The sequence below is a fragment of the Myotis lucifugus genome, unplaced genomic scaffold, assembly GCF_000147115.1.
Source record: "Myotis lucifugus unplaced genomic scaffold, Myoluc2.0 scaffold_223, whole genome shotgun sequence".
Taxonomy (NCBI): Eukaryota; Metazoa; Chordata; class Mammalia; order Chiroptera; family Vespertilionidae; genus Myotis; species Myotis lucifugus.
This window is the reverse complement of record NW_005871271.1, coordinates 324,844-346,645: the sequence shown is the minus strand read 5'-3', so window position 1 is coordinate 346,645 and position 21,802 is coordinate 324,844. Positions and strand designations below refer to the sequence as shown.

At 43.0% G+C, this 21,802-nt stretch overlaps 1 protein-coding gene across 1 annotated transcript in view; it reads left to right on the top strand.

Moving 5' to 3' along the window:
* The window catches only part of CAMK1D (calcium/calmodulin dependent protein kinase ID), a 220,221-nt gene that overhangs the window by 82,264 nt on the left and 116,155 nt on the right, over nucleotides 1-21,802 (top strand). The window contains exon 2 of the mRNA XM_023761975.1: nucleotides 18,384-18,458. Coding sequence (XP_023617743.1) covers nucleotides 18,451-18,458 — 8 coding nt within the window. The 5' untranslated portion in view covers nucleotides 18,384-18,450. The remainder of the gene's footprint in view (nucleotides 1-18,383; nucleotides 18,459-21,802) is intronic.

Below are 21,802 nucleotides of genomic sequence, written 5' to 3'. Positions count from 1 at the left end.
TTGGAGGAACCAGATTGAAAAGCTCTGCTCAAAAGAGACCTCAGTGAAGTCTAGACAGTATGCTCTGGTGCTCGGAGGAAACACTCTGTCTTGCAGAGTCGCCTGAAATGCACGTGGTGGCTGTGTGTGGCCTCAGGCTGGCCTGGCCTTCCCCGGATTGGCTTGCAGACCATGGCCACTGCCTGAGCACATTGACTGTTTGCTTGAGCATAAGAGCAAAGCCACTCCCTTCTCCCCTTCTCCCCCCCCCCCCCCCCCCCAGCACCGGGGGGTCGTGAGATTATATAAAAGACACACCCACGGGGTGGGGTTTTTTCTCTCTTTCCACCCCCAATCTCTCATGGCCCAATTGCTTTCCTAATTTCTTTTTAAACTCTGGAATAGAAAACTGTGCATAGCAACTCATTTATTAGATACAATCTATTAGTATTTCATTTCTGAGAATTTGCACCTAGCCCTGGAGCTCATCCTGGGAATTTTCTTAAGAGCTGACATCCCTTAGGTTACCATATAATCATATCATATCTATTACCAGAACAGGATAAAACTATAACCTCAGAACTGTCTCAGCATTTAACCCCAATCCACACAAAACTGCAGTTTGCAGAGCTGATGTGTATATCACACGCCTCCTCTTAAAAATCGTCAACAAAGCAAAACATGCTGCCTTTCCTAATCATGACTCCAGTCTCACTTACGGAGAAACTACTTCTTGCTTTCTCAAGAAAGAATACAGAGTTGCCTTTATTATGCACGAACAGAGATTATCTCTGTTGTTTTAAATTCACACACACACACACACACACACACAGGAGGTTTACAGTTGTTTGTATGGAAAATGACACAATAATCCTAATATATAAAAAGCCAGGGGCCATCACGACTGAAACAACTGGATGGATGACCGAACAGCAGGCTGCGTGGGGCAACCAGGCCAGCAGGGGGGGAGCAGTGAGGGATGACCAAACGACCGAACAGCAGGCTGCGTGGGGTGACCAGGCCGGCAGGGGGGCAGTGAGGGATGACCAAATGACTGAACAGCTGGCTGTGAGGGGCAACCAGGCCAGCGGGGAGGGAGGGCAGTTGGGGGTGACCAGGCCTGCTGGAGGGGCAGTTAGGGGCGACCAGGCTGGTGGGGGGGGGGCAGTGAGGGGTGACCAAACTGGCAGATGGGGCAGTGAGGGGCTATCAGGCCGGCAGGCAGGTGAGCGGTTAGGAGCCAGTGGTCCAGGATTGTGAGAGGGATGTCCCGGATTGGAGAGGGTGCAGGCTGGGCTGAGGGGACCCTCCCCTCCCATGCACAAATTTCATGCACTGGGCCTCTAATTAATAAATAATAATACAAGAATAAACTCTGCATTTCACGTATGCACAACTGTAAGCCTACTTTTGCCCCCATATATGTATAGCATATATATGGCACAAGATCAATCACAAACACCCTAATGAATTCTCAACATGTAGATGCTTGAAAACTATTTCGTTCCATTTGAATGTGCCTGCTTTTCTGAAGCCTGGGTCTGACCAGAACAGGCTGAGACAGCACTGATTACTGATGTGCAAAAACTAAAGGACACTGGATTTTGCACCATTTTATCTGCGGTGGGCACTTTCTTAGAATAGTGAGGAACGTATATGGCATAGGTTCAACTCTCTTAAGGCTGAAAATGAACTGATATTAGGACTTCAAAGCAGATTTCCCTCCTCTATTTTTCTTCTTATTCTGTTTTCAACACATCTCTTTCTTTTACAATTTGCTTTCTGCTTTATAAGTAAACTAGAGGCCTGTTGCAGGAAGATTCCTGCAAGAATAGGGCTTCCTGCACCCAGAGCAAAGCTTCCCTCCCGTCTCTGCTGCCCCCCTTGCTTCCCTCCCATCTCCGCTGCCCCACTTGTTTCCCTCTCGTCTCTGCTGCCCCGCTTGCTTCCCTTGCTTCTCCACAGCTTCGCTCCCTTCTGCAGCGCTTGGCTTCCTTCTACGCTGTCTTCAGTCTTCGCTCTGTGCCTGCATATGCAGATTAACCGCCATCTTTTTTGGGTTAATTTGCATGCTCGCTCTGACTGCCTGGTGGGCCGTAGCAGAGGATCAGTCAATTTGCATGTTTCTCTTGTATTAGTGTAGACTAGAGGCCCAGTGCATGAGATTCGTGCACTGGAGGGGGAGGGTCCCTCAGCCTAGCCTGCACCTTCTCACAGTCCGGGACCCCTTGGGGGATATCTGTCTGCCGGCTTAGGCCCGATCCCGGCAGTCAGACATTCCTCTCACAGTCTGAGGCTCTCGCAGTCTGGGACCCCTCGCTCCTTACTGCCCTCCTGCAGTGGAGGCAGGAGAGGCTCCCGCCACTGCCTCTGCGCTCACCAGCTGTGAGCCTGGCTTCTGGCTGAGTGACGCTCCCCCTGTGGGAGCACACTGACCACCAGGGGGCAGCTCCTGCATTGAGCATCTGCCCCCTGATGGTCAATGTGCGTCATAGTGACTGGTCATTCTGCTGTTCAGTTGATGTGCATATTACGCTTTCATTATATAGGATAGGATGGCACAGTGTTCCAGCGGAGTGAGTGAGCTGCCAGGGATTGTGCTCACCTGGCCCAGGTGCTTCCTTTCTTCTGGGAGGAGCATGGGCAGCAGGCCTGTGCCTCTCCTTTCCTGTTCAGGGCCCCTGGTCACTATGTCGATGTGAAAGCTCTGCCTGTGCCAGGGCCCTGCAGCTGAGCCTGCTTTCCAGGGCACCTATTGACTTGGCATACTCCTGGGTTTGAGTTGTGCAACACAGACGCTCACTGTGGGTATCAGCACAGAGAAAGCTTTTGTAGTAGGAAAGAAAAGGGAAAGATACCTTTCCCCCAGATTCCAGTGCATTGCTTTAGTCCCCTTTCCTTTATGTGCACCTAAATGCAAGTGTTCAGAGCTAGGAACTTTGAGATGCTCCCTGCATTCAAGCTCCCAGTGTCTTCAATCTGGGGGTCAGAGCATGTTGATGAAGCTGCAGGGTGCAGGCCAGGTGTTGACACCGGTGCCAGGCCCTCAGCAGTGTTTCACACAGGCCTAGCTTTTCAGTTCACGTTGTAATGATCTGCAGTGGACTTGGAACAAACGTTCTGAGATTCCCCTTCGAAGGTGGCGCTGGATGCTGTATTTTCAAACCAGTGGAACTAGTAAGGCAAAGCTATCAGACCTCATCTCAAGTCCTAGGCAGGGGAGTGCCTGGATGTTCTCCAAGACGAGGCATCTATTCTCATGTGAAAACATCCAGAGAAATATATATTACTCTTCTACAAAAGTTACCACGAAATCCAGAGGAGGAAGTGACAACATTTTCTTAAACGTGTTAGTGTTTCAAAGCCTTAATAAGGAATATTAGAAGCTACAATTAAACCGTTGACATTTGTTGCTTTTTTTGTATTCTTTTCTTGAGAGGACTAATGTGTTGGCCAAGTAGCCTTGGATCTTCAGTTTCAGAACACCCTGAATCTTAACCTTTAAATCAGTCCCATTATTGCCCAGCCAGCATGGCTAAGTGGTTGAGTGTCGACCTATAAACCAGGGGATTATGGCTCCATTCTCGGTCAGGGCACATGCCCCAGTTGCGGGCTCGATCCCCAGTGTGGGGCATGCAGGAGGCAGCCAATCAATGATTCTCTTTCATCATTGATGTCTCTATCTCTCTCTTCCTTCCTCTCTGAAATCAATAAAAATATATTTTTAAAAAATCAGTCTCATTATAAAGTAAATGTATTCAGCCAAGATAAATTTAAAATGGAACTAAAATGATGGAATTACCAACACCAACCATCTAAAGGTGAATCCTTCCTTGGCATCTAAAGTTCTTATGAATTCAATAACTTAATAGGGATTCTTAAATTTTGCATTTGAGTCACTTGGGCTTTTTTGTGGGTTTTTCTTGTTGTCGTTTTTTGTTTGTTTGTTTTTTAAATCTCAATGCCTATACTACATCCCAAGCCTTAAATCATAATCATAATCTCTAAGGGTGGGCCGAGTTATCAGTATATTTTAAAATTCCTCTGGTAATCTTAACACGCAGCCAAGTTTGAGACCGATTGGCAATTTATCATGTCTGATAACAGACATAGGAAGGAAATTATACAGTCAAATCTTCTAATTTTTTTAAATTCAGGTATCCAGCTTTTGAGTGTCTTTGGTCTATAAGTCTTTAGGAGGGCCACAATTAATTGTTCATTTATTTATTCATTCTTCCATAATGTTCCTCACCCTTATTTGGACTTAACTCATTTCTCCTTTGGACTACAGACAGCTAGGCCCCAGCTGGGTCTTCTGGAGCTATTCTAGACATGAGCAAGTCACTTGGTTATTTATCTATTGGTCCAGGGCTACAGGGGAAGGGAAAGAAAATCTTTCTGTGTAAATGAATTCCCATCTCAGGAAAGCCTATTTCATGTTTGACAAACTTGCCCAGTCAGAAAGAGAGCTGTGAAGGCTGTGTTAATCCAGGCTTCTGTGCAGCAAGCACTATCCTGAGAACACTGAATATTGGCTTTGTGGGCCCATGTATACCCCTGTACCCTTTGCCTCATTATAATTTTAGGTTCATTGGTTGCTAGAGCTGGAAAGGACCTCAGAGAGTATCCTGTTGGAGTAGTTAATTTATAGATGAGGAGAGCCTGCACACAGCCCTGTAGAGATAGGGCCAGCCTAGTGGGTGCCCCTCACATGGTGTCATTACAGGCTCTAGCCTGGCCTCCCTACACACAGTGCTGGCCAGGCTCCTATCCTGTGTGCCCTAAATTGTACTCAAGATGCCTGAGATACTTTTTTGAAAATGTGGTGGGCTGTACACAAATGTTTTGCTTGTTGTTGGTTTTTAAGGATTCAAAGCAAGACTCATTTCACAATGAGAGAATATCACATGAAATACTTGATCCTAAAAACAAAACAAAACAAAAACCGGTTTGCATACTTAAGATGCAGTTGATTTCCAATGTGTGGTCACCTCCTTATTCTAATGTTGATTTTAGCCCCATCTCCTGGTAGCAAAGAGAGATGATTTGAAGCTTTGGATTTTGAATGTTGGTCATTCCTGGGGTGGCCTATATTCTATTATTATTATTATTATTATTATTATTATTATTGACACCATTGCAGGTGTCCCCCACTTCCCATGCCTTTCCCACCTCCACCCAGCCCCCATTCCCCCTCTCTTGGTCCTCACCATACTATTGTCTGTTCAATGGCCTATATTCTTAATAGACAAGATATCTCTTTATATGATATATATACATATATATATATATGTATATATAATATGTTAGACCCTCCCCACATATATATATATATATATATATATATATATATATATATATATATATATGTAGAGAGAGAGAGAGAGAGAGAGATGTAGATATATAGATACTAGAGACCCAGTGCACAAAAATTTGTGCACTCGGGGGGGGGGGGTCCCTCAGCCCGGCCTGTGCCCTCTTGCAGTCTTGGACCCCTCAGGGAATGACCACCTACTGGCTTAGGCCTGCTCCCCGGGGGATAGGGCCTAAGATGGCAGTCAGACATTCCTCTGGTAGCCCCGGAGCCCTCAGGGGATGTCCACTTGCCAGCAGGGAGCAGGCCTAAGCTGCAGTCAGACATCCTTGGTGCTACTGAGGAGGCAGGAGAGGCTCCCACCACCACCGCTGCACTGGCAGCCATCAGCCTGGCTTGTGGCTGACCAGAGCTCCCCCTGTGGGAGCACACTGACCACCAGGGGGCAGCTCCTGCATTGAGCGTCTGCCCCCTGGTGGTCAGTGTGTGTCATAGTGACCAGTCATTCTGAGTTGTTCTGCTGTTATGGTCAATTTGCATATTACCCTTTTATTATATAGGATAGAGGCCTGGTGCATGGGTGGGGGCCAGCTGGTTTGCCCTGAAGGGTGTCTTGATCAGAGTGGGGGGTCCCACTGGGGTGCCTGGCCAGCCTGGGTGAGGGGCTGAGGGCCGTTTTCAGACTGGCCACACCCGCTTCAGAGTGAGGGTCCCCACTGGGGTGCCTGGCCAGCCTGAGTGAGGGGCTGATGGCTGTTTTCAGGCTGGCCACAACCCCTTCAGAGTAGGGGTCCCTGCTGGGGTGCCTGGCCAGCCTGGGTGAGGGGCTGAGGGCCATTTTCAGGCTGGCCACACCCCCTTCAGGGTGGGGGGTCCTGCTGGGGTGCCTGGCCAGTCTGTGTGAGGGGCTTATGGCTGTTTGCAGGCTGGCTAAGCCCCCCAGCGGGGACCCTCGCCCCATGAGGGTGTAGCCATCCCCACAGCCCCCAACCACCCAAGCTCCCAGTGGAGGCTGGCTGGAAGCAGGTATCTGGGATTTATTTATCTTCTATAATTGAAACTTTGTTGCCTTGGGTGGAGGCCTCAGCCGGCCAGGGCAGATGGAAAGCTTGGCTTCCTCCATTGCCGGGGCAACCAAGCCTCCTGCTTGCTCCAGCTCCGTGGCGCTGGCCGCCATCTTGGTTGGGTTAATTTGCATATAGTTGCTCTGATTGGCTGGTGGGTGTGGCTTGGGGTGTAGTGGAGGTGTGATCAATTTGCATGTTTCTCTTTTATTAGATTAGATATGTAGATATATATCTATATATGTATATAGATAGATAATTAAACACATATTTCAGTGTTCATTTAACAAACGAGGAAATGCAGTCAGAAAGTATTTAATGACTTGCCCAACACCTTGCAGTTAGATGTGTCAGCTCTGAGACCCAGCCTAATCTGATTGCTTGAGCAGTTAAATGCATCTGTATGTACTTCTCTGTGTCCAGCATTATGGATATTGTTTGTTGAACCAGGTGTTAATGATTTTGTTCAAGAGCTGTAAAAGTGCCTCTTTGTAAAAGTTTGGCAATGCAACAGTCTAATAACCTTTCTCTAATTGGGCTCAGTGAGGGAATCAAGCTCTAGTGCCCTAAAGTATTCACTGAATATGCTGTGTTAACTTTCTCTCCTACACAGCTAGAATGGTACATCCTTGGGATAATGAGAAAATAGTCACTTGAATAATTTTTCTCTCTTTGTGGTTCAGTTGAATAACCCTGCTTCAGACAAATTGGAAAGTCTCCTCCAACCCTAGCACACTTTCTGAGGTAACCAATTATCAGTTTGATATGTAACTTTACAGACTTAAATCTGAATATGAAAGCATTTAAATATATACATGTGTGCATACACACAGATACTTGGGATGCAATGCAGTATGTATAACAACAGGCTGATAAAAGAACTGAGGTGGCCCAGAGGAGAGAGATTCAGCCCTGTGAGAGGTAAGGAATAGTAAAGGGTTCTCAATGAAGGTGATACAGAATGAGTCTTGGAGAGTGAGTAGTTTAATAAGAAGATATGAGAAGGATGAGCACACCTGTATGGCCAGAGAAGGTGTGCACAGGTGTGTGACAGCTGCCCACGCCCAATAAAGTTTTGGTGTGGGGCAGCAGTAGGAGATGAGATGGGATGGACAGGTGAGGACTTAGCCACAAGGGACCTGGTATGTCATGCCAGGTTGTTGGAACTTTATTCTAGACTACAGGGAGCCACTGGAGGATTTCAAGCTAAGAAGTTTGTTCTCTTCTATATTATAAAATAATGGCTCAGGAGACAGCATGGAGAATGGTTAACAAGAGAGCAACTCTAGAGGGAGGTAGGAAGAGCAATTAAGTGCTTATAAACCGAGAGTGATCATCTGTAAAATAGGAAAAATAAAGCCTACTTTATAGAGTTGTTATAAAAATGAAATAACATCTGTGAATTAAATTTTTCTGGACAATTTAGGAAAAAAGGGTAGTGGATGGTGGGAGACCTAGTCCTTTCGGGTCTTTGCCTGAGAGCTGTCTGCTTTTCCCCTAAGAGAGCCCTTTCCCTGGGGGAAGGTTAACTCGGAAGTGCCTGAGAGGAAGACAGGAAGCTGGTCAAGGCTCATTAATGGCTTGTTGATGTAACTTCCATCTTGTGCTCCTGTGGGGAGATCTGTTCCTCCATCATCATAGTTTTGCCATCACTAATGATCACCTTGTCTCCTGTCTGATTATGTTTCCTTCCATCTCTTACCCTCCAATGGCTTCTTTAACCTGAATAGCTAAGTGACCATTTCCAAAGAAGCCGACACAAAGGAAAGGTCTTTTGCTGCCTTTTCCTTCTGATAATTCTCAAAATTGCTGCCCCACTTTTCCTGTGCCAGGTCAGTGAACCATGATTGGAAGACAAACAGTAAAAAATGCTGAACTTTCCTTTATCTCCTCTTCTCTTTTGTGTTTTTCTAACTTTTCTCATTTTACATGCATTCAGAATTTGTGAGTCCTTGAACTGTGGAGAATTGGACTGGAGAGAGAAACGATGTAGCTATCATTTCACAGAAGCATGTGTATTCAATAGAGTGCCTGTCCTCTGGGTCCTGGTGTTCCCTCCAGTTTGGGGGGTTTGGAATGGGGCCTACTTGTGCATTTGGCACTGATTTTTTTCTTCATGAATTAACTTTAAAATGTTTTGCTGGCTCTTTCTGGGGTTCTCTAACTTGGTTGTCATTTACCATGCAGTCTGGAGTCTACAATGAGGCCCATATGCTGTTTTTCTAGTCAACTTTTCTCTCTGTGCCTGGGCCTACTTCCCTCTGTCCACTTTTGTACATTTCATGGGATTATAGAGACTTTAGTGTAGATTGCTATGTAAACCATTTACCCTCTGGACATAGATGTATCAGCTAATGTTTACTTTGGGCCTGGTAGATGGTAAGTGGTCAAAGTTAAGTGGGGTTCTTTTTATCCCCTCAAGTTGCTTTTTAGTGACATTATCCCTTTGAATTTTTGCTAATTGCTTTTGGGGGTGACCATTCCTCATGTATGAAGGTCCTCTTGACCATGTTTTGGAAAGATTGAACACTGATCTGCAGGGATTTAGCTATCAACCTATGCAAGGTTAACAGAACCTTGGTTTTCCATTTGCTTGTAGCTGACCTCCGGCCTCTTTTCTCTGTCCACTTTATTCTCCCTTTTGATGACACTAACAGATCTGGGCTGATGAAGGCTCTTTCTAATTATAATTTCTGGACTCCTAACTATTTCTTCTGCATATGAATGTCTCTTCCTCTAGTTCACTTTGACCCACTGGGATTTAATGTGTCAGGATATTTACAACCAAATATCTTGAGAGCTTCCACTAAATTTCAAAATAGTTCTACAAATCTCTGCACCCCTGGAAGTGGATATTGTATTGTTAGTTATGAAATGTAATACCTTGACTTTAAGTGTTATACTTTTATACAAATAACTCTGAATTTATATGAGCTCTTCTATATTCTTATAACTTAACTAATATGACGTTATAGTGTAAAGCTATACTTAACCTTTTGGAGACTTAGTTTTCCCTTTTTGAAAAGGGAGAATTGTATCTACTTGGTAGGATGGTTGTATTAAATGAAATCATTACAAATACTTAGTACAGTCTTGACACATAGTTAACAATAACGGTATATATAATACAGCTATGTAAGTAGGGCCTAGAGAAAGTTATAAAATTAGTTCACCACTAGATTTAGATTTGTTACATCCCAGGGGACTGAGGAAATTGCACTTATCACAAAAGAATCACAGTTGAAATGTTGGTGAACACAATGTATGAGATGTTGGTAAATTTTCCAAACATAAAAAAGGTTAAGAATATAAGATGTATAGACCAGGAAGTTTGACTTCAATACACAGTAAAATTCTGGAACAGTTAAGCAGATGGTTGGTGATCATGTAGTAAAGACTACATTGGTTGCTAGGAGCCACCATGAGTTTACTAAGAACAAATATTTTTCAAGTATGCATTTTCCCTTTTAAGTAGTATTATGTGGTAGGTAAAAACTGAAGAATGCCCTTTTAGCAAAAGGATCTTGATTTGTCGTCTTTATAGAGAGGATGATAAAATATGGGACAAGATCCGTGGTTGGCAAACTGCGGCTCGCGAGCCACATGCGGCTCTTTGGCCCCTTGAGTGTGGCTCTTCCACAAAATACCATGTGTGGGCGTGCACGTACAGTGCGATTGAAACTTTGTGGCCCATGTGCAGAAGTCAGTATTTTGTGGAAGAGCCACGCTCAAGGGGCCAAAGAGCCTCATGTGGCTCGCGAGCCGCAGTTTGCCGACCACTGGACTAGATGATAGTTTTGCTGGGTTAGCAACTTGACAGCAATTGAGTCCAGCTGACTAATGTCTCAGTTATCTTGATGGGGCTTCTGATGGAACACTATGGAGCTCTGACATATAACCTTTCACTGAATACTTTAAGGATTTGGATAAAGGCATATGGGATATATGTGTACCAACCAAATATGCAGATGGCCCTAAGTTGAGAGGCATAATTAATAGAAATAGATGAGAGAATCAAAATTCAGAATATTTCTGATCATGTGAAACATTGCATAGAACCCCCCAAAACAGCCTGAATTTATTGAAAAAAAAAGGCAAAAAGCCTCACTCCCCAAGTGCTATGAAATTACTTTGGTTCCCAGAATCACCATGGGAATGTAGATTTTGAATTAGTGACCATTACATACCATGTCTTCTACTATGCAGGGAGTGACAAAGCTCAAAAGATCAAGGTTGAGCACCTTGACCCGTGTGGCTCAGTTGGTTAGAGGGTCCACTGGGGGCACCTACAGGAGATAATTGAGATCAATGTTTCTCTTTCACATCGATGTTTGTCTCTCTCTCTCTCCCCTCTCCCTTCCTCTATCTAAAATCAATGAAAGGTGTGTCCTTGGGTGAGGATTAAAAAAGAAAGATCAAGCTTGAGTAATAAAGGAAATTTTGTTTGGTAGAAGTTTAAATAAAAGTGATCTGGCTGTTTAATTGATCATAAGCTTAATATTTTTTTAATCATCCATCCATCCAACAAATATGTATTGTAAATTATACCAGCCATGTACTTTTCTTGGCATTGGGGAGACAGTAATGAACAAAATAGTAAAAAATCTGCACCCCCATGCAGCTTATATTCTTTATATGCCAACAGTTGTTCAGCTGCCTAAAGTAATATATAATGTTAGGCTTTATTTGAAAATATACTATATCTACCTCATACTGGTTAATAGTTCTACTATATTACTAATACCCCATTCTTATTATTTTTTATTGACTTTAGAGAGGGAGGCAGACAAAGAGAGAGAGAGTAACGTCGATGTGAGAGAGACACATCAATCGGTTTCCTCCCATATGTACCCAGACCAGGATCAAACCTGCGACCTTCCAACAGAACTATGCTCCAATCAACTGAGCCACACTGGCCAGCACTAATACCTCATTTTTGGTGCTATATTTATATTGGAATCATTACTTTTAGTTCTGAAATTATAGTCTGGATAAACAAGAGTGACAATAACATGGTGAGGCATATAAATCCTATGGGAGGAGGATAGGTCAGTGATGAGAAGATTAAATAGAGATACTGTATCTGTCAAACATTTGCAAGATACTGGTATATGAGAAGAGGGCATAAGCTTGTTCTGTGTTGCTCCCAGGAGTCACTGCTAATTATAGGGAGGCTGGTTTTTCTGGTAAATATAGGAAAGGTGCCCATGAAGTGAACCAGCTACAGCTGGATGCCCACCTGTGTGAACTTCACAAAGCTGAGATATGTCTCTTGTGATGCCTAGTACTGTGCCTGGTACATGGTGGGCACCCTGGTACATGATGGGCACCCAGAGATGTGTTCATGATATTCATATGGCCTTTTGTGAAGATAGCCTAGGTACTAAAATAATGATAAAATGTGAAGTTCAGTGTTTGTATATCTTAGGGAATCTAAGGGTGGAACAGAGGACCTGAAAACAGCTGTGGGAGGCCAGCATGTTTTCTTCTACCATGTTCTAAAATATACAGGTTAATTAAAACACTTTTCTTAAGAGACATTTAAGAGTCCATTTTAGGATTTCTTTAAAATTTCTGAAGTGTACTTATTCAAACATTCCTCAACTCAGCTTGACTCCTGTTGTTTTCTTGAGGTCTTCACGATAATTCTGACCCAGGTAGGGCCTTGCTTTCTCTGAACTTAGCACCAATTCTACAGTCTAGCATTTAATTCATTCCCAATTGTTTCGTGGATCTCTCCATCTAGGTGATGAGCTTTTTGAGGACAAAACCGTATTTTATTTTTTCTTGTATTCTCCCAAACACATAGTAGAAAGTCAGTAAATGACAATTGCTTGATTACTTGACTCATTAGTTAAGAGGAATAGTTAGTATAAGAGGAATAGTTAGTTAGTAGAAAAGGAATAGTTAGTCATTCCAGCCACTGGAAGAATTCATGTAAGACATGGCAAGGTAAATAGACTAATTTCTCCATCCCCTAAATCCAAAGAAGGGGTTATATTCTTAATTTATTAGTCTCTGGCTTTGATTGGGCAAGTGCTTTGTACGTAGTTGATTTCTTGTATATAGTTGAATCTGTATTAATAGCTGTAGTCCAAGGCTCAAACTGCCTTCTTGGCTCAATCTCCAAGGGCAGCTGTAACTGTAGGGACAACTCTCTAAGCCACTGTAGAGGCTCATCGACTATGATTCATGTAGTAGGATGGCCAGAGTTAGCATGTGAAAATGCAGGGCATCCAATCATATTTTAATTTCAGATAAACAGCAATGCAATATTTGGGACATACTTTACTAAAAAAGCATTCATTGTTTATTCAGAATTAAACCTAACTGGGTGCCCTGCATTTTACCTGACAACCCTATATATAAACCACATTCCTTTCATTTTTTCCATAAATCTAAGGTCTTAATTAACCCCCAAATTAACTCAACTGACTTAAAGAAAATATTTGTGCCCATGTGATTGATTCCAATTGAAAATTTTAAGTCATTAATGGAAGGGAAAATCCATATGTTATACTTTTTGTGGTGATATTCTTTCAGTGATAGCCAACAATGATAATTCACAAACATCTAGGATCTGGGCAGTCCCAGATTAATCTGTCTTGGCTTCCTTGGTGGCAGAGTTTACTTGGTTCACATAACATATTGCTGGTGTTATTTTGTTCAGGTATCACAGTAACCACTACTAACAAATAATTAGGCGTATGTATTTGAATCAGGGGAAAAGTGAATTTATATATATAAAAACCTAAGTGACTTTTACAACCAAACGGCCAGAAAGACTGGAACGCCCAGTCGCTATGATGCCCCCTGACCCCCAGGGTGCAGTTGCCCAATCCAGGAGCTCCCCCCTGGTGGTCAGTGGGCTCCCACAGCCAACCTCCCGTGGCCCCTCTCCCTCCCCCCCAGCCCCCCCCCCCCCCCCCGGGGGGGTGAATTTTGGTACTTGGGGACCGGGCCCCCAGTTTTAGAAAAAACCTCCCCCCGCCCCCCAAAAAAAACCGCATTGACTGATGAAAGCTTGAAGAATCAAAGCATCACCACTCTCAGTTAACTATTTTATATTTATTTTTAATGTGTTTTTATTGATTTTTAAAAATCTTTAAAAAGATTTACATATGTCCCCTTTTTTTCCATTGACTTCTTTTAGCACTCCCCCTCCCACTCCATGACAAGCCTTCACCACCCTATTGTCTGTGTCTGTGGGTTATGCATATATGCATACAAGTTCTTCAGTTGATCTCTTCCTACCCACTCCCACCTTCCCTCTGAGATTCGACAGTCTGTTCCATGTTTCTATGTCTCTGGATCTATTTTGTTCATCAATTTATTTTATTCATTAGATTCCACATATGAGTGAGATCATGTGATACTCGTCTTTCTCTGCCTGGCTTATTTTGCTTAGATTTTTAGAGAGAGGGGAGGGGAGAGGGATAGATAGAGAGAGAAACATTGATGAGAGAGAAACATCATCGACCTGCTGCCTCCTGCATGCTCCCCACTGGGGATCAAGCCCACAACCTGGGCATGTGTCCTGACCAGGAATAAAACCAGTGACCTCTTGGTTCCTGGATTGATGCTCAACTCCTGAGCCACACCAGCTGGGCACAATTAACTATTTTGTTTCCTTCTTTCAGCTGCTCAAAGGCAAGATAATCTGATTTGTTCCACCTTGTAAACTTCTTTTTGTAAGCATCTCACACTTAGGAAAATTGCCTGTTTTTCCTAACTAACTAATGATTTTGCTGTTTAATAGCAACAACTTTTAAATCCTATTCATCCAGGAAACGTTTATTTAGGAGATCAATGGAGGTACAAGGGAAAAACAAAATGAGTAAGATATAGTCCCTGCTTATAAGGGTTCATAAGAATCTGTTCATTAAATGCTGGCTTTTAGGTGGTTCAGCAATAATTTCAGTGAAAAGCTTGTGGTAAGAGCTAATTAGCTCATAGAGTAATGAAATGATTCTTTTCTCAAATGCTTTAAATAACTATCAGACCTGAAATTTCGAGCAGAAGCTGCTCTTAGTGGGGAGTTCCGGGAGCAAGCATCAAGCTGTTTTTTTCTCCCTTGATGTGTAGTTAGAAGCTTGTTGTCAGACCAGCAGCATGGGCCTCTCCAGGGAGCATGTTAGAAATGCAGATTCTCAGCCATCCCCTCTACCCCGCCTCTGACCTGCTCAGTTAGGGTGTGCATCCAGAACCTCGGGTTCTTCCTGTGCACACTTCCTTTGAGAAGCACTGGCCTAATACAGAATTTCTCTAGCTCAACTTGGTATATACAGATCTTCTGAGGTGTTTTTTTTTCCACTTTTAAAAAATTTTATTTATTGATTTTTAGTGAGAGAAATGTCAACTTGTTGTTCTACTTATTGACCCATTCATTGGTTGATTCTTTTAAAAAAAATTTAATGATGAGAGTATTACAGATGACCACTTTTTCCCCCCATTTGCCTCCTCCACCTGGTTCCTTCCCCACCCCAGGCCTTCACCACCCTAGTGTCTGTGTCCACAGGTAATGCATATATGCATATAAGATCTTTGATTAATCTCTTCCTGCCCCCTGTCCCCGCTTTCCTCTGATATTCATCAGTCTGTTCCATGTTTGCCTGCCTTTGGTTCTATTTTATTCATCCATTTATTTTGTTCATTAGATACCTTATTCGTTTATTTTGATTTTTAGATTCAATTGTTGATAGATATGTATTTAGTGCTATTTTATTTTTCTTCCTAAAGAATACCCGTCAACATTTCATGTAATACTGGTTTGGTGGTAATGAACTCCTTTAACTTTTTTTTGTCTGTGAAGCTCTTTATCTGACCTTCAATTCTAAATGATAGCTTTGCTGGGTAAAGTAATCTTGGTTGTATGTCCTTGCTATTCATCGCTTTGAATATATCTTGCCACTCCCTTCTGGTCTGCAAAGTTTCTGTTGAGAAATCAGTTGATAGTTGTATGGGTGCTCCCTTGTAGGTAACTGCTTTTCTTTTGCTGCCTTTAAGATTCTCTCTTTGTCTTTAACCCTTGGCTTTTTACTTATGATGTGTCTTGGTGTGGGACTCCTTGGGTTTCTCTTGTTTGGGACTTTCTTTGCTTCCTGCACTTATAAGTCTATTTCTCTCACCAGGTAGGGGAAGTTTTCTGTCATTATTCTTCAAATAGGTTTTCAATATCTTGCTCTCTCTCTTCTTCTGGCACCTCTATAATTCGGATGTTGGTATACTTGAAGTTGTCCCAGAGCTCCTCACATTATGTTCATAATTTTGGATCCTTTTTTCTTTTTGTTCTTCTGATTGGGTGTTTTTTGCTTCCTAATATTCCAAATTGTTGATTTGATTCTCAGAATCCTCTACTCTATTTTTGAATCCCTGTAAATTATTCTTAATTTCTGACTGGTCCTTTTTCATGTCTTTGACATTCTCATTAAAATCCTTGAAAGTCTCACCAAGTCCCTTGAAGCTCTCATTAATTCCCTTGAAGGTCTCATTAATTTGCTTGAAGCACTCATTAAGATCATTGAGCAATCTTTTAACCATTGTTTTGAACTCTGTATCCATTATTTTGCTTGCTTACATTTCATTTATTTCTCTTTCTGGAGGTTTCTTCTGTTCTTTTATTTGTGACATGTTTCTTTGTCTCCACATTTTGGCTGCTTTCCTGTGTTTGTTTCTGTGTATTAGGTAGAGCTGTTATGTCTTCTGGAATTGGTAGAGTGGCCTTGTGTAGTAGGTGTCCTGTAGGGCCTAGTGGCTCAGCCTCCTCAGTCACTGGAGCTGGACACTATAGGTGCACCCCTGTGTTGGTTGTGTGCACAGTCTTGTTGTAATTGAGCTGTAATTACTTTTGGTGTCACTAGAAGCAGTTGACCTCCAGGCCAATTGGCTGTGAGGACCCACTGTGACTACAGTGGAAGAGCTGCTGTGTAGAGGACACCCATATGGAGCAGGAATTGCTTTAGTGGGGCTTTGTGCTCACTGAGTCTGCCCCTTGAGTGTGTCACTTGTGAATGTGTAGAGTTATAATCTGGTCTGGTCTGCACTGGCTCTGGGGCCTCCTGGGAGGTGCAAAGTCAGCCACTGCCTGGGGCTACCCTGCACAAGCTACGGAGTGATCTGCAGATGGCTGCTACTTGTGTTGGGCTTAAAAAAACCCAGGTGAATCCAAGCTGTGAAGCAAGGCAGGCTGTTGCAAGTGCCAGGTCTTGGGCCTCTTATTGATAGTTATGGGGCATGCTGATGCCAGCTGCTACTTGTTTGAGAGATTTTAGGAAAGTCTGGAGCCTGATCCAGGACAGGCCATTCATATGGGAAAGCTGTTGCAAACAGGTTGGGTGGGGCTGCAAGTTGGATGGGGCAGGGTCTCAGGGAATCACCAGGGTGGAGTGAACAGTGTGAGCCATGTTGATAGAAATGTAGATGTGACAGGGATAATGACCCCTGTGAGCACCTCCATCTGGGAGAAAGCTGCCTCCAGGTTCCTGCCCCATATGTCCCTGGTTCCCCTAGTACCGCTGACCCGCGCTAGAGCTCAGAGGGAGCAGGACTTTGTAAGTTCATACGCCAGCCCTTTAAGAGGGACTGTCTGGGTCTTCAGCAGCCTCTGTGTCACTCAACTACCATCCCACTGGCTTTTACAGCTCCAAGTTATGGAGGCTTCTCTTCCCAGCTCTGAAACACTTGGCTGGAGGTCTGGTGTGGGGCTGGGACTCCCTTTCACAGGAGGTCTCTGCAGTGGAGAGAGCCCTCCCAATTAAAGCAAGCCACACATGGGTGTCAGACTAGTTAGTTCTGTGCCTCCACCCCTCCTACTGGTCTGGATGTACTTTCTTCTTTACTTCTCTAGTTGTAGGACTTCCATCAGCCAGCTTTCAGGTGGTTCTGAATGATGGTTGTTCTGTATTTTAGTTGTAATTTTGATGTGGTTGTGAGTACCGGCATTTACCTATACCGCCATCTTTGTTACATCTGAGAATTTTATTAAAGCGATTCCTGGCCCTGCCCTTACACACTCTGATTCTGTCTGACAGGGAGAGCTTGAAAATTTGCTTTCCAACAAGCTCCCAGGAGATGCTAGTGCTGCCTATTTGGAAGCCACACTTTCAGCAGCATCTGTCTAGTTTCCTTGAGGTACTGAATTGACATTGGTAGTGTTGGTCACAATGAGGGGTCAGTCTGGTTTTCCTTTGCCTACACTGGAGTCATGAACTTTACAATGAAACATCTGGAACATCTCACTATGTATGTGTGGATGGCTTTGCATGCAATGAACTGTTTAGGCCAGTCTCTGACACCATTGGAAAACTACAGAAGAGGGAGAATTAAATTCGTCCTGCAAGTTAATGGGATTTTGACATGTTTGACCCATTTTTGAGATTCATATGAATAAATGCAAGGAGGCTGGGATACATGTGAAACAATAGTAGTTAATCTAGTATTGCTACATTGGAGAGGTCTAGAGCTTCATGAATGAATGAAGGGGAGCAGAAAGTAGGGGGGAAATAGGCCTGGGAACAAGTTAGAGACAAGATTGTGAGGAGTCTTAAATGTTAAGGAGTTTGCATTATATTAAATAACAGAAATTCAACTGAATAAATTTTAAAGATCTAATTGGCTTTATTGAGCAGGTCATGAATTGGGCAGCATCTCATTATCAAGCAGAAAGGAGCTCTGAGGAGGTGTATAAAATGGAAGGATTTTATAGGCAGAAGGGAAAAATAATGGGTTGTGTCAGACTTAGTTAATCTATTTATGGAGGACAGAAGGGGGCTATGTAGCAAATTCACTCTTGTGTCAACCAGAAAATTCCAGACTGGCCAGTTAATATTTCATACCTGTGGGTATAACTGCAATTAGATTAGGTTTTAAGTCTTGGTTTTCTGATGTGGGGCTTAGCACAAGTGACTCCATTTTGACCCTGTTCTTCTTGTTAACATTTAGAACTTTATGCTATAATGACATTTGTTTTTAAAAGTTTTCATGTCTCGTACTTATTATTCTCTGTGTGTGTTTCATTGTTCTTTCAGGATTAAGCATGAAAATATTGTTGCCCTGGAAGACATTTATGAAAGCCCAAATCACTTGTACTTGGTCATGCAACTGTAAGTACCTTTTTAAATTGATGAGTGTGGACCAGGGGTTGCAAATTCAAATGCTTAAGGGACCAGCTGGTAAAATTACCTGATGTAGTGGGCCAGGTAAGACAGTAGGGAGTGATTCGGGCTGTGAGACACTGGAGATGTCTGTACCCAACTGGAGACAGTTGGCCGAGCACAGGAGGCTGCAGCCTCACTTGATCTCAGCTGTGACTGCTGGACTGGACTGATAATCGGAAGTTTCCACAATGTGACTTGATGCTATCATTGCAGAGTGCGCCTACAATGGCTGCTTTGCTTTTTAATGTGCAAGGTCCAAATGTTGCTTCCTGAAAAACACTTCTGTGGGCCCATTGTGACATACACTCTGCTCTTGTCTCTAGGAGGAACTCCCACCCTTGTCCTCATTGCTAGGGCAGCCGGGAGAGGGAGCCGCAGATGGCAGCTGTGTGCTATGTCCCTTCCCTCTGCTCCTCTGCTGCCAAATAAGCACACATGTGACTGAACGGGAGTTCACGCCAGAATAAGAAAGTATAACTGGAGTTGGACCTTGCCACCATTGCCCCAGGGTAGTCTTTCTGCATTCTAGTAACACCAGAGATTTCCAGACGAGGGAGGAAAGGAGAAAGCTAAATATCAGGTAGCAACTGTACTCAAACATGTATTTTTTTAAATATAAGGTGCAATTAGCCTCCCCTTCACACAAAGGCTTCACTCTAAGTGATATAATTCCTAGGAGTAGTCCAGGACTATTAGAATTAAGTGATGGAAACTGTGTAAGAGTGTTATACTTTAACCATGACCCCAGAAAGTAAATTCTGAAACACCATACTAGTATTATTGAGCTGAGTGACTGAAAAGGACTTTTGTTGAAGGTCAGAATATGTACTTATTATATTTATGATTTTCAGACTTTCAATTACCAAAGCTATTTAGGAGACTTGAGGGTTAGTCTACCTAACAATTTATTTTTATCTATTCTCATTTTTTTCCTTATGAATGTTTAAACAACACCTTAACTAGAGATGGTGGTGGTGACCAGCAGTTTTACAGATTTGTGAATGATTGTCAGCCATGAGCCTGGCAGTGTGGCGGTTTTGACTGCGGTTTTCATGCCAACTCCCAGCTGCCTAAATGCAGTCTTTCCTAGTCCTTTGCTGTCCTGTTGGTTTTACCGTTTGCCACATTTCTGGTTCTTCCTAGAAGCTGGTAGCTCCCCAATCTGGGGACATTCCCTAGAAGCTCATGTGACTTTATTTTGCAGAATCTGCTCTTAAAGAAACAGATGAATCAATTTCCCACCAAATATTGATTTCCCAGTAGGAAGAATATGACATTCTAGTGACAAGAAAAAGCCGCACAAAATGTCAGTAGTGTATTTAAATATGTGCTTTTTTATTAGTGATGCAGAAAAAAAGATTTAATACTTTAGTTCTCTGTTGGAACTTTCACTTAAACCAGTTAAAAAGTACTCCAAATATATAAATCTCAGTCCTGCCTCTTATTAGGTAGGTGAATTTGGGCAAATAACTGTACTTCTCTGAATATCAGTTTCCTTAAATGGAAAAAATGGGGATAACAGTCATATTTATATTAGTGGGCTGTGGTGAGTATTGAATGAGAGAAATCCATATCATTTCATCAGTATGTCTCTGCAGATAAAGTTGTAAGTTGAACTATTGTAGGTTGTGGACCATCTGTATCCTTACCAGCAGAAGTTTATGTGAAGATCGGTTGGCTTGAGAGCATATGAGAGTTTGGAACAGAATGAACCTTAGAACAAAGTTTGAATGTCGCACTGTCAGCACAGCTGTCCCATCCCTCACCGAGCTTTCTATCAGGCTTTCCACTTTTTTACAATTATTCTTAATATAGACCGCACTTATTCAGAGTTTGTACTCATGCAGAGAGGAGTGGGACTGGAATGAACTCTCGGGGGCACTGGCTGAGGTTTGTCAGGCAAATTAATCACAAAATCCGTATCTAGGGGCAGTGTTTGAAGTACCTAAGGAAAAAAACTACGTGCACTGTTAAACATTTTAAACGCACTATTCACATAAACACTGGATATGCTAATTATATACTTAACTGGTATGAATTCTTTTTCATTGGTTCTCATTACTTTATTAAAAAATCAGCTTTATTGAGTTATAATTTGCATACAATTAACTGCACCCATTTAACTGAACAATTCAGTGATGAATGTGAGAGAATCATGCCCAGGAAGCCACCACCATGATCAAGAACAGGAAATTTCCCAGAGATTCCTCGTGGTCATTTCAAGTTGTCCCTCCCTCGCCTCTGATCCCAGCCAACCAGTGGTCCACTTTCACTCAGTAGAGAGTCTTTTGCATTTTCTAAAATCGTGTATACATGGGATTATATAGCAGGTACATGTTTGTGTCTGGTTTATGTTACTCGTCATGGTTATTGGCATTCATCCATGTAGTAATGTGGATCAGTCGTTTCTTCCTTCGTTTTACTGAGCAGGATTCCCTTGTTCTGGAAAGTTCTCATTTTATTCACTTACCTGTTGGAGACATTTGGGTTGTGTCCAGTTTGGGCGCTATTATGAATAAAGTTGCTATGAACATTCATGTCCAAGCCTTGCTGTGGGTGTATGTTTGGGTGAAGACCTAGTAGTAGAATGAGTGGGCTACAGAGGAGGTGTTATTTTGAACTTTCTAATAAACTGCCAGACAGTTGTCCAGAGTGGTTTTACCATTTTACATTTTCACCTGCAGTGTGAGTTCCAATTCTTTACATTCTTTCCAACACTTGACGTTTCCAGTTTTTTTCAATTGTAGCCATTTTAATGGGAGTGCAGTGGTATCTCATACTGGTTTGAATTTGCATTTCCCTGATGATTCATGATGTCAATCATCTTTTTATGTCCTCATGGGCCACTACTATATCTTCCATTCAAATCCCTTACTGAGTTTTGATTGGATTGTTCACCATCATATTATGTGTTGGAAGTGTTCTTTATATATTCTGTTCTTTGTGGATATATGTAAATGAATATTTGCTTTCATTCTATAGCTTGCTTGTGGAGGCGGGAGAGGCTTCCACCACCGCCACTGCGCTTGCCTGCCGTGAGCCCAGCTTCTGGCTGAGCGGCGCTACCCCTGTGGGAGTGCACTGACCACCAGGGGGAAGCTCCTGCATTGAACATCTGCCCCTTAGTGGTCAATCTGCGTCTTCCTCGACCGATAGTTCCACCATTCAGTCAATTTGCATATTAGCCTTTTATTATATAGGACTAGTAGCCCTGCACATGAATCTGTGCGCCAGTAGGTCATTGCTGCCCTCCTGTAGCTCTCCGCCTGCTGCCCCACCCTCCTGTATTT